This window comes from Scomber japonicus, chromosome 15, assembly GCF_027409825.1.
Source record: "Scomber japonicus isolate fScoJap1 chromosome 15, fScoJap1.pri, whole genome shotgun sequence".
NCBI classification, from domain to species: Eukaryota; Metazoa; Chordata; class Actinopteri; order Scombriformes; family Scombridae; genus Scomber; species Scomber japonicus.
In genome coordinates, this window is record NC_070592.1 from 29,741,929 (window position 1) to 29,754,215 (window position 12,287).

The 12,287-nt window shown below is 37.7% G+C and overlaps 1 protein-coding gene across 1 annotated transcript in view; it reads left to right on the forward strand.

Annotated features, from left to right (window-relative positions):
* Positions 1–12,287, forward strand: part of vars2 (valyl-tRNA synthetase 2, mitochondrial) — a 28,529-nt gene that overhangs the window by 7,114 nt on the left and 9,128 nt on the right. The window contains exons 12-24 of the mRNA XM_053334517.1: positions 1,185–1,275; positions 1,378–1,505; positions 2,230–2,333; positions 3,913–3,994; positions 4,102–4,178; positions 4,366–4,453; positions 4,602–4,695; positions 5,813–5,883; positions 5,975–6,100; positions 6,234–6,338; positions 8,309–8,377; positions 8,475–8,553; positions 12,068–12,198. Of these exons, the coding sequence (XP_053190492.1) occupies positions 1,185–1,275; positions 1,378–1,505; positions 2,230–2,333; positions 3,913–3,994; positions 4,102–4,178; positions 4,366–4,453; positions 4,602–4,695; positions 5,813–5,883; positions 5,975–6,100; positions 6,234–6,338; positions 8,309–8,377; positions 8,475–8,553; positions 12,068–12,198 (1,245 nt within the window). The remainder of the gene's footprint in view (positions 1–1,184; positions 1,276–1,377; positions 1,506–2,229; positions 2,334–3,912; positions 3,995–4,101; positions 4,179–4,365; positions 4,454–4,601; positions 4,696–5,812; positions 5,884–5,974; positions 6,101–6,233; positions 6,339–8,308; positions 8,378–8,474; positions 8,554–12,067; positions 12,199–12,287) is intronic.

Here is a 12,287-nt window from a genome sequence, read left to right on the forward strand (position 1 = left end):
TCATAAAACAGTAAGACCAACAAAAGACAAAACCATGACATTGAGTTAAAATATAGAGTTAAAATCACAGAAAAGGATGAGGAATACATTCAGTAAAGGTCAGGTAGTGCAGTGTTTCTTGGTCAGGAGCAGTGACTCATTAAAGTCTCAGCTTGTTGCCTGGTGTCCACACTGTGATGACACGCTAGCTGATCCGGCTACTATTTACTGTCTGATTAATAGAGTGCTATTGATCTTGTCATCTGAAATCATGTTAGCAAACACGATTTCATCACATTCATGCAAACAACCTGCAAGTCCAACACTGCCATAAAGCTCATCCCGCCTGTAGTGCTTTAATGCAAACAGCTTTAAACCTCATTTTGATCATATAGGGGATATGACATAAGAAACCTGGTTATTCATAGACCTGTATACATGATCCACAGTATCCTGGTTTCTACTGGACAGCTGCAGATATAGGTTCATATATATATATCCAGGTTCATCTGAAACCAGGATATGATGTGTCACATTAACAGGTGTGTGTGTAAACACTCAAACACAAAGAGCTCTTTGTTGCACTTGTACTCACACCCATCAGTAATGTAAAATTGCATAAAAGTAACTTCAATTTTTCTCTTGCTTCAGATGTTTTTCACACACTGACCAGGTTACAATTCTCTGAAAAAACAAAGAATACATATTGTGGTCATATGTAAAGCATTCATATATTCATCATTGTGCAAAATGTTGTCAATCAGAAGCTTCTGTGCAAAATAATCTGAAAAAAGACATTTTCTATAATATAAAAAAATATTATTGAAATTGCAATTGTTTTTCTTAAGTAAATAGATAGTTTATTATAGTTTAGTTTAGTTTATTTGGATAATAAAATAGTAAAGCTATTATATATAGATATATAATTTGTAGGTGGTTATGCAATGCAATGCAATGATTATACTGGTGTGGCCCTTGAGATCAAACTGAGCCCTCTATGAACTAAAATGAGTTTGAGACCCCTGCCTTAAAGGATAATCACAACAGTATAAATGATACAGCAATATGTTTGATGGTTAATAAATGTACCCTGCTATACATGAGGTCATCATATTACCCCATCCTTCAATATGTCAAACAAAGGTCTAGAACTAGAATACAACAGGACATTTGTTACAATAGCTTTGCTCATATGTTTGATCCAGGCTGTTCATGGGAAGCAGTGCCTTCACCCCTTCACTAACAGACTGCTGCCCATCATCACTGATACAATGGTGGACATGGACCTAGGAACAGGTGACAGCAACACTTCTCTGAGCATTAGAAGCCTCACAGACATACTGTATTGTTTTATACACCACTTCCTGACAGTGAGTGCTGTTGTTTTCATGATTTCAGGTGCAGTGAAGGTGACTCCTGCTCATGATCACTCTGACTTTCTGCTGTCACAGAGACACTCACTGCCACGTCTCACTGTGATTGGAGAAGATGGGATGATGACTCCACTCTGTGGACACTGGCTGGAGGTGCATGAACACTGCTGTCATTATCTATAAACTCTGTAGTCATATCAAGTGTGGGATGGAGTTTATTATCTGGACATGTCAGCTATCTTTGATTACAGCTGACAAAACAGCCACACTGCACCTTCAATCAATCAATCAATCAATCAATCAATCAATCAATCAATCTTTATTTATGTCGGTTTTGAACTTCCATTCATAATCAATTACGAGACATTAAAGGACATGTCCACTTTTTTTCCATAAATATGTTTCTTATGGTCAATAAAACAGTTTGGAGCCAAATGTCAACAATGAAGTGCTCCAAACAAGAGATTTATTGACAATAAGAAAAATATAATGCAATAAATTGGCAGAATTATCCTTTTTGGATCAGATATAGAAACTTAGTTCAGATTTAACAGCAGAAAGAGAGGAGACGCTAATCTCCTTTGACCAGTGTGTGTGTTTGTGTGTGTGTGTGTGTGTGTGTGTGTACGTGTGTCAGAGTGAGTTGATTACCCGTCTCCTCTCTTATCTTTGGTCTCTAATGCAGGAAGTTCTGGTTGATGATTGTGTTAATCAGCATCGCCTCATCTCTGATCAGCTCGCTGTTAAAAAGCTTCTTCAGTTCAGTCTGTACCTTGTAAAACATACTATTGTAACTGGTCAGTGATGGAAAAGGTAGACTTCATGTGGCTTCATCAAAGCTGTTGTTAACATTCTGTGTGTCTTCATGTGTTTTAAGGGAGTGAAGCGTTTTGATGCCAGACAGTTGGTCACAGACGCCCTGGCTGAGAGGAAGCTGCTCAGAGGAAAGAAGAATCACGCCATGACTTTACCCATCTGCAGGTGGAGGAACACACATTTTAACCTGCATTGTTAAATCTTTGTTCATGTTCATACAGAGGGTTCTTTTTTTGTGCAGCTATCATCCATCTTATAAACACAAACAGCTTCTTCACTAAAGACAGCGCAGAATAGCTTAAAAAAACTGGACTCCAGTAACCAGAAATGCTATATTTGATATGATTTCAGTCAACTGCACACAAACCAATCTATCCAGTCTTGACATATGTTGCACATTTCTTACCTAAACTACTTTCTACAGTATACCTGGCTAGGTGTGTTGATCCTTTTTTTCCCCTTATTTTTTATTCATTTTAAGATGAATAAACACAAACAAGGTATAAACTTTTTCTTCACAAACATCAAGACACCAAAAACATACCAATAACCATGTGGAAATAAATAAAATAAGAATAAATTCAAAATAATAATAATAAAATAAATAAATAAATAAATAATAATAATTTAAAAAGAAAGTGAATAAACAACAAAAACAGACTAACACACAAACACCCACACAACATCAAACAGACAGAAGGCAAATACAAAATATGGCACCAGGAGTCAACAAGTATAGTGACTAAATCATGACCAGCTAAAAATGACCTGTGCCCAGTTATTTTAGACCATGCCAAAGCAGTCAGGTGTGTTGATCCTGACGTGGATGTATTATACACATTCAACTTGACTCAGTTCAGCTTTCACTACTGGCAAATCAACTCCTGCTATGTGGAGATATGCTGAACAGGAAGAATAGACTGATAATTCCATGTTATGTCATACTCATATCAAATTAGAAAAACTATGCTTGGAGCACCTTGGTAGTTAAGTGGTTTGATTCTGTCAAGAGGCATTTGGTGCAGGTCATTCTTCTCTCTCTGTCCCTGTTTCCTGTCGGCCTCTCTGCCACCTACTTTCAAATAAAGGCAAAGAAAGTAGAAAAACTATGCTTGCAGGGGAGAAGTCATCTTACTTTTCTAAACATTTACAGCTAAAGTGACAAACCACAGCTGACTGGAGACATGGGGTCCAGCATTCAAACCGCTTGTTTAAAACATGCAAAGACACAGTGATGTATTGTAGTGTCCTTCAGTACCATGCTATAATGTGCTAATATGAGGTAGGCCTGGGCAATTAATCGAAAAATAATGGAAACCGACATTTAGAAACTCTAATGGACTTAATCTTGCTCATGTCAATTAATGGTGGTGTTCACTGTTGCCATGACAGCAAAGGTTTCATATCTTTAAGGAATATGAAAACTTGTCTCCAGTGATGATTTGAACCCAAACCATGATCTTTACATAGTTGTAATCAAGTAAACTAGACATTAACCACAGCGTCACACCTTAAAACATCTTTATTTTACCTCCCTAAAGATCCTCATGTGTGAGGGCAGCAGTGGAAAATACTAAACTAAAGAAACTGTGAAAATACATAACTGTTCATCATGTGTGGAGATAATCATTCATTAATCATAATCCAGGTTAAAAGTTCAATTAATGGTGATTTAGATTTTTGCCATAATCACCCAGCCCTAATATGAGGTCTCTCTTTCTTCTCTCCTTCCACACTGTCTCAGCCGCTCAGGTGATATCATCGAGCCTCTTCTAAAGAAGCAGTGGTTCATCCACTGTCAGGAAATGGCTAAAAAAGCTGTACAGGTCAGTCTTGATGTTTACACAGTGAATACAGTAACTGAGTGATATCATCTCCTCCTTGAACACTGTGACAACATTTATTAAAGTGTGACTGGTTCTGTCACTGTCAGGCTGTGGAGGAAGGACAGCTGGAAATCATCCCTCACTTTTACACCAAGACATGGAAGAACTGGCTGTCCAACATCAGGTAGACTGTCCCGAAATCTGACTTCGATAACCTTCACGTGTTTGAACAATGGTGTGAAGAGGAACAATGGCAGTGTGTGTTGTCATTAGTGGTGTGATATGTTTGCAAAATGACACCATGTTGATGATGAAGGAGTCCTTGTTTCATGGTGGGGGTTGTCAACAATGTACCTCTTGTTTCTCCGTAGTGATTGGTGTATTTCCAGGCAGCTTTGGTGGGGTCATCAGATCCCTGCTTACAGAGTGGAGCTTCCCAATTCCACTGACAAACAAGAGGTTGAGCCCTGTGGATATTCATGTCTTCACAATAATACTAGACACGTTGAATGTCATGTGTCATTTAGTATCAGAGTGTTCCAGACAGTGGTGTAACATGCAGTGTGTGTGTGTGTGTGTGTGTGTGTGTGTGTATTGTTTGTGGTAGGAGCACTGGGTTTGGGGAAGGAGCGAGGATGAGGCCCGACAGAGAGCTGCTGTCAAATATGGAATGAAGCCAGAGGACATCAGTCTGACTCAGGGTGACTCATCTCCATCAGCTGTCATTTCCCCACTGATCAGTGTTTGATCACAACTGACACAGCTACATGGATTTAATTCATTCATTTTACTATTTAAACCTACTTTAAACCTCAACTACAACTTACAAGCTTCTACTGCTACTACTTGTGTTTATGCTTCTGCTCACACTGCTTCTACTGCTAGTGTTAATGTGCTCTGAGTTTATCACACCACAGAAATATGTTATTAACCACCCAGTTCAATTTGAAACATTAAAACAACCAAGTATATACAATAAGGTAATAATGTTAATAAAGGATAAGGTTTTAAAGTCGTTGAAAATTAAGCTCTGAAATGCTGAAGGTATGTCTGCTGAAGGCCCAAATGAACAGCCCTCTGACATACACATTTAAAATAGGCTTTATTTTTTGGTGTAAGGCAAGCAACATGAATATTTAAAAAATAAATATGGGAGCCACTGTTTAATTCAGCACATATATGTTGTAGGTATATGTAGACTTGTTTCAGTAAAAATATAACTTATAATATAACTAACTAATTAAGACTAATTAATAAGCAATTTATTACCACTCAGCATTATGTTACATTCAAAACCCATTCACCAGTAACAATGGACTGTCCAAAAGGGAATCTCAGGTATCTCCATAGACTGTATATCTCCAATGAAAGTAGATTTTTCATTTTGCTACTACTCCTGCTGTTAGTAGCACTGCTACTTGAACTGTTTCTGTTACTACTTCTGCTGCTAGTGGTATGATTACTATAATTAGTACTGCTACTTCTTCTGCTGCCAGAAGATCTAGCAGCAAATATACCAACTGCTATATTTGCCGTTATATCTACTACTGCAAGTACCGTTTTTAGAGCTGGTGCTACTTCTTTTGGCATTGTTACAACTACTGCTGCTTCTGACTTAGTAGTACAGACAGCGAGGTAGAGTATGTGATATGTGGTTTAGAATCAATGTAATCACTATAGCTCATTTTACTAAACATCTAGATAACAAACTAGATGAAAGCTTCCCTCTACATTTATAGTTTTATCATTGCCATGCCAGTTATGTAAATGTATAGATTTGTTTCTGAGTGATGTACATGTCTATCCTCCTTGTGTCAGACTCTGATGTTCTGGATACATGGTTCTCCTCTGGGTTGTTTCCATTTGCCATGCTGGGCTGGCCTCAGCAGGTACCACACTGCCTCCAGCAGCACACAGTCCTCTAATACACAGCCCTGTCCACCACTTAATACACTGTAAACACTACCTCTGTTTCCACAGACCATAGACCTCCAGCGCTTCTACCCCAACAACATCCTAGAAACAGGAAGTGACCTAATCTTCTTCTGGGTGGCGAGGATGGTGATGCTGGGTACAGAGCTGACTGGCCAGCTGCCATTTAAACAGGTACTGTTAGCTAGATAATGAGAAACCCAAAAATAAAACAGTACATTATAGATTACAAACTTTAATGATGAATCACAATTTGAAACCATCCTGTTTTTCTATCACTCCTTCCTGTTCACCTGATGCCTCTCAGGTTCTGCTTCACTCTTTGGTGAGAGATAAACACGGCAGGAAAATGAGTAAATCTCTGGGAAACGTCATTGATCCTTTAGATGTTATACACGGAGTCTCTTTGGAGGTAGGTGCAGTTTATTATAATATATCCTATGTGATCTCTTATATCCTGTCACATGTGTGAAAGAGAGACTGAATATGTAATGATTGTGAGGAACTGAATGCTTTATCATGCTTGTGCCTAAAATATCCTTCTCTCTGTTTTGTAGTATAAGCCTGGCAGTGTTCTGTGTTTGTCTTAATGTAAAAAAAAACATGAAATAGGAACAGGAACAGGAAATGTGTCCGCAGACAGCAGCCTGAGACACCAAACAAACCACATAACAGAACCTCCTGCTAATCTAGGCAAGACATGTTTATATTATAGCACATTCCAACAACAAGGCCAAGTGATTCACATAGAACACTAAAGGCATCAAGACAGAATATAAAAGCATCACACGACAATTTAGAAATACATTTAAATGTGATAAAAAGTGTTAAAGAGTTGAAGTGTATAGTTTTCAGGAGCTGAGGAGAGACACAGTGAGAAGAGATGATCTGGGGCAGAATATCAAGGCAGGCAGCAAGTGGAGGATTTCAGATCTTAGATTATGTCCACCATGTTTTTATGGTTGATTAGATAAAATTGTGTCATATAGTACTTGAACTGATTTTGAGTGGACACAGGGACACATACCAGAATTGTATCAGTGAGCAGGAGGCACATTCATTCCACGCTCACTAACATAGACTGCAAGTGTCAGTTCAGTTTGCAGGTTAGATAGCTAATTAGATTGTCAGATGCAGCACTTTGAACAGCTTCAAATTGACCTGCACACATTTAGATCAGGGGTATTCAATAACAATTCACTTTGTGTTTGTGTTCCTCCTGAACATCATAATGTTTGTGTTGTTTTTCAGTAGCTTGACGTAGCATTGTTGTTCCATCAGTATCTGTGTCTAGTGGCTAGATTGTAGACTATCACATAAATACAATGGAATTCATTTATTAGTATTTGTACTGAACTTGTGGGATTCAAATAAATAATAAAATAAATAAAAATAAGAATAAAAAAGAATCAGATAAAAAAAACCTTTCTTATATCAAATAAAGATGACATTTTAAAATAAAACTTATGATTGTGTTTCTTAAATAAAGTGTTTAGACACATATGAACTCTTTTCTCAGTGTGTGTCTCACTGACAGTCGAGTCACTCTGTGTGTCTGAATGCACTGATTTGATTGGCTAATTAGCATCACATGAGAAGATTGGCTATTCACAATGGTCCATCGCTCCACTCTTACCGTAAAAGCTGGAGAAGCTGCTCCTATTATATTAGAAACGCTCACACAAAATTTAACAATCCTCAATATTTCATTAGTTACAGGTCCAGGTCTGGATAGGATGGCGTCTGGGTCTGGATCCGGACCTCAGTCCACCTATTGGTGACCTCTAGCTTAGATGCTAAGCTAATGAAATGCTATCTGCCATTGGCATGTAGACTAATGTTACCAGCACAAGTTTGTTGACATTGCTACAGATCTTTATTTAATCAATTAATTTGAATCCCATATAAAGAATGCAAAAAGAATTGGTGCTCTGTGCATTTTCTTCTTTTAATAATTAAAAAAATATAACAATAAATGTATCTAATTCTTTGACATGATATGACTGATTGTGATTTCAGCTGGACCCCAATCTTGGTCCCATAAAATTTGTTGGCAATAAGAGTATTATGAAATTACACTCGTCGTTTTATTTTAGATTTTACATATGTCACCTTTAAAACCTGCTTTACAAGATTCACCTAATTGCCATCTCTGTAGCTCAGTGAAGCTCTGCTCTTGTTACATGTTTTATTTAGATTTATTTTGCATTGTTATGAGAAGTAATTGAAGGCATCATATACTCTCTGGGATGTGGGATGAATACTGTCAGAGAAGAATGAGGCTGCTAGGCGATGAAATGTACAGTCCAGCTGTAAATTGGATCCATCAGTCCATTTTGTCATTTTGTTGTGAAACACCACAACTGATTCTTTTCCCTCCAGAGACTTCAAGAGAAAGTGAAGGAGGGAAACCTCGACCCTAGGGAGCAGATGGTTGCCATGGAAGCACAGGTCAGCTCCCCTCTTTCCTATCTCTGTTTCTTTCTGGTTGACTGAGCGTGCCCATTACTTCCTCTCTTATCTGTGTGCTCCATCTGCTTCCCCACAGAGGAAAGACTTCCCCATGGGGATCCCTCAGTGTGGGACTGACGCTCTGAGATTTGCCCTTTGCTCTCACAAGATACAGGGTGAGTGACTCGCACTGACTGACTCAGACGACCATTTGTCAGTGAATGAATGTGTGGCGCTGTGAGAATGGGAAACACTGTGTAGCAGGAAAAGAGGATGTGGTGCAGTGTTACCTTGATGAGGCGACAGAGATTAGCTGTGAGTCACTGCAGGGAAAAAGTTAGCAGTGATACAGATTGGGTTTTTTCCCATATTACTGCAGAGGAATGCAGCACCTGCACTGCAAGGATGAAATACTTTCTATACAACACATGCTATGCTTGAAATGTAGGACATGTCAGTTTGGTCCATAACCCTACTGTAGTGTAATTATTGGAAGGATGTAGAAACCAACTGATGAACTGGCTGAAATGGCTATTATTAAAGGTATATTCTGCAGTATTTTTTTTTTTACAAAAGTAATCCCTCAATCATCACTTATGATGAGATATTCCTTTATTAGTCCCACAATAAATGTACAGTATTACAGTATCAAAGTGGACAGTAAAAATAAAAGAACATCAATAAAAAAGAATAAGAACAATAAATAAAACGAAAAGCAATAAAAAAAACAATAGAAGTAAAATAATCTAATAAAAATAATCATGACATTATGTACAACAGTAATAATTGGTGTTGAATGACAATATATCTGAGTTGATACTGTTATTTTACAGATTTAAAGTGAAAAATATATGTATATTGTACAGTAGAACTTAAATTAGTAGTAAACATGATATATTGATATTGTACAGTAGTGAACATTAAAAAGTGCAGTTTGTCTAATTGTCTAGGTTAGTTAGTCAGTCCAGCTTATTGTTCAGGTGAACAGACAGGTACTTGTAAGTTGTCACTATATCAAGGTCCGTTCCCTGGATGTTCACCGGTGCTGTAGGAGCTATTATTTAGCTGTGTTCTGTACTCTCCTGAGTGCATTAACAGTGTGCAGGAGGAAAGGTGCTCTGTGTCATGGATGTACAGTATAAAGAGCAGCAGGTCTGTGTGCCTGATCGACAGAGAGAGGGGCTTAGCTCCACACACGCAGACGCACACGCACACACAGCAGAGAGGATGAAGTTTTGCATCTCTGCATGAAGCAAGAAATCAATCTGTATGTCATTACACTTGGAGGGTATATTGCTGGGGGAAAAGGGCTGAGTGTTGAATTTGGTGCAACAGCACATGTGACATGTTTAATATTAACCAACTCTATATATACTCTCTTTATATAGATTATATGATTGTGCTGAGTGACTCCAGCATGTCAGGGAGACAGCAGAGACAAAACGTGACCAGTCAGACAAATAGATAACAGAGCTTGTAATGAGGAATGGACCGTCTGAGCCCTGTCTAGACATAAATTGTAGCGTTAGCAGCACGTTTATCAGATCAGCAGTGAGTGACTACACAGGAGGCGTTTAGGAACATGGTTGAGCGTAGGTCACCTGCTTTCCAGAAGCGCTCAGAGCCTAATACACAGTTTTTTTCCCCAACATTATATTACAAGATAAGTAAGCTTACATCTCACACACACACACACACACACACACACGCACACACACACACACACACACACACACACACACACACACACACACCATATCAGCATATACAAACTAACCAACATTACGAAGAACATCTTCTCAGACAAATACAATTATAGATATGAAGGACAATTAGGGTTTTTTTTCTTCCTTTCTCAATTTCAGCATAAATGTAGCTATCACGTACATCAGTTTTATTCACTCTCTACATCCTCTGTTAGATCTAAACTTTTTATAATTACAGTAAAAAAATCCCCATATTTTTTCAAACAAACCATGCCTCCCTTTTTGTACGTATGTTATCTTTTCAAGAGGCAAGGTGAAGAGCATTTTCCTGGCCCAAAAAGTCATACTTGGACTACAAGTTGTTTTCCAAAACATTACAATTAATGTCTTAGCATACAGAAGACAAATATTTATCAGTGTTTGTTCACTCTTAAGGAACTTGTGAGCTTTTGGATATAATCCTAAAATAAAGAAACCAGGCTCCATAGGAATCTCTGTTGATGTAATTGTCTGTATTTACTTTGCCACATTGCCAAACACAATGAAAAAACGTACCTTTTATTTCAGAACATTTTACACATAAATCTGGAATATTACTATCATATTTATTTAAGTTAACTGGCATAATATATGTCCTCATTAACCATTTGTATTGTAGCAGTCTTAATCTGGAGTTAATTGTTTGGGTGTGGGCCAATTCCAGGTCTTCCCTCCATGCATTTCTTTCTCGGATGAATTGGATAATAACAAATTATATAATTCTGAAATGGCACCTTTACTTAGGCTGTCTTTAGATGTCCATTTTTCCAAGTTTGATATGAAGGGTTTAGTTAGGAGACAGTCTTGACTCTTTCTAATAAAGCTTCTGAGTTGAATGAATTTAAAAAAGTATTTTTTATCTATATCATACTTATGCCTTATTTCTTCAAATGACATCATATTGTTTGGGTACACCCAATACACAATTACTGTATTTAAGCCTGTAAAATGCAGCAAATACTTCTACTGGCAGATCAAAAGCAGTTTGTCTCATATACTCTGAGACGTGGTGATTGTGAAGCACCAGTACAGACAAAGCAGGAATATTAGCAGCAAACATGCCCACTGCCCCCCATCTGAACAGAAGGCACAGTAATGATCTAAGAGCCAAATATGATCAATCTACTTTATTTTAGGATGCATTTATTTTAATTTTAAATGCAGCCCTGATTTTACTTGAAATGAGAAAAAAACATGTATTCACTAGTACTTATTATTCACTTATTAACATGTGTGTGTTTATAATAGAATTCTTTCATGTTGTTGGTGTATATAGTCATTCATACTGTACCTCACATCAGCTCTATTCATTTTACTATGTGTTAAAGTAGTGGCTGGAGGTCAAGCACACTGTTTCACAGTCAGGCACATGTTGAACAGACACTGCACTAGTTCACACTAGATGTAGCAGTGCAGCAGCTGACTGTGTGGAGGAGAAGGCACTGTGGAACAGAACCACTGTCAAACTATCAGAAAATATTCTACTTTTTTATTCACTCTCTACCTCACTCAATTCAGTTCAATTCAAATAAGCTTTATTGGCATGTCAGATTAGAAATCTATATTGCTAAAGCAGTACAGAAGATTACTAACATTGACAGATGATTACAGGTAAATATACAATATGCAAATATCAATAAACATCAAATACAAATACTGTCTTTCTCATTGAACCAGGGAGGAGGAACCAATTTGAATGCTGTACACCTACACCAACCAAAATGTTAAAATATTTCCAACTGTTAAACCCAAAGAGGAAGCAAAAAGAGTCATAGAGAAGTAGATGACCCAATAAATCATACAAACTGTCAGTCAGACAGTCTCTCAAGCATTAGTAATATTGTACAGAAGTTCATTTAATTCATTAAAAAAACATCTGTAGAAGCATGCTGTTCACCTTATCAGTGTACTTAACTCTGCACTCTTTTTTCTGCCTCTTCATCAGGAGAAGACATCAGTCTGTCCATCTCTCAGGTCCTGAGCTGCAGACACTTCTGTAATAAAATGTGGCAGACACTGAGGTTCACACTGGGAGTGCTGGGTGACAGCTCAGCAGCAGTGGGAGCACTGGAGGAGGTACAACAAAAAAACTAGCTCTTGTTACGTTCAGTATGTAGCTGTATTGTTGTCTACACTGATCTTTACAGCCATCACATATTAGAATA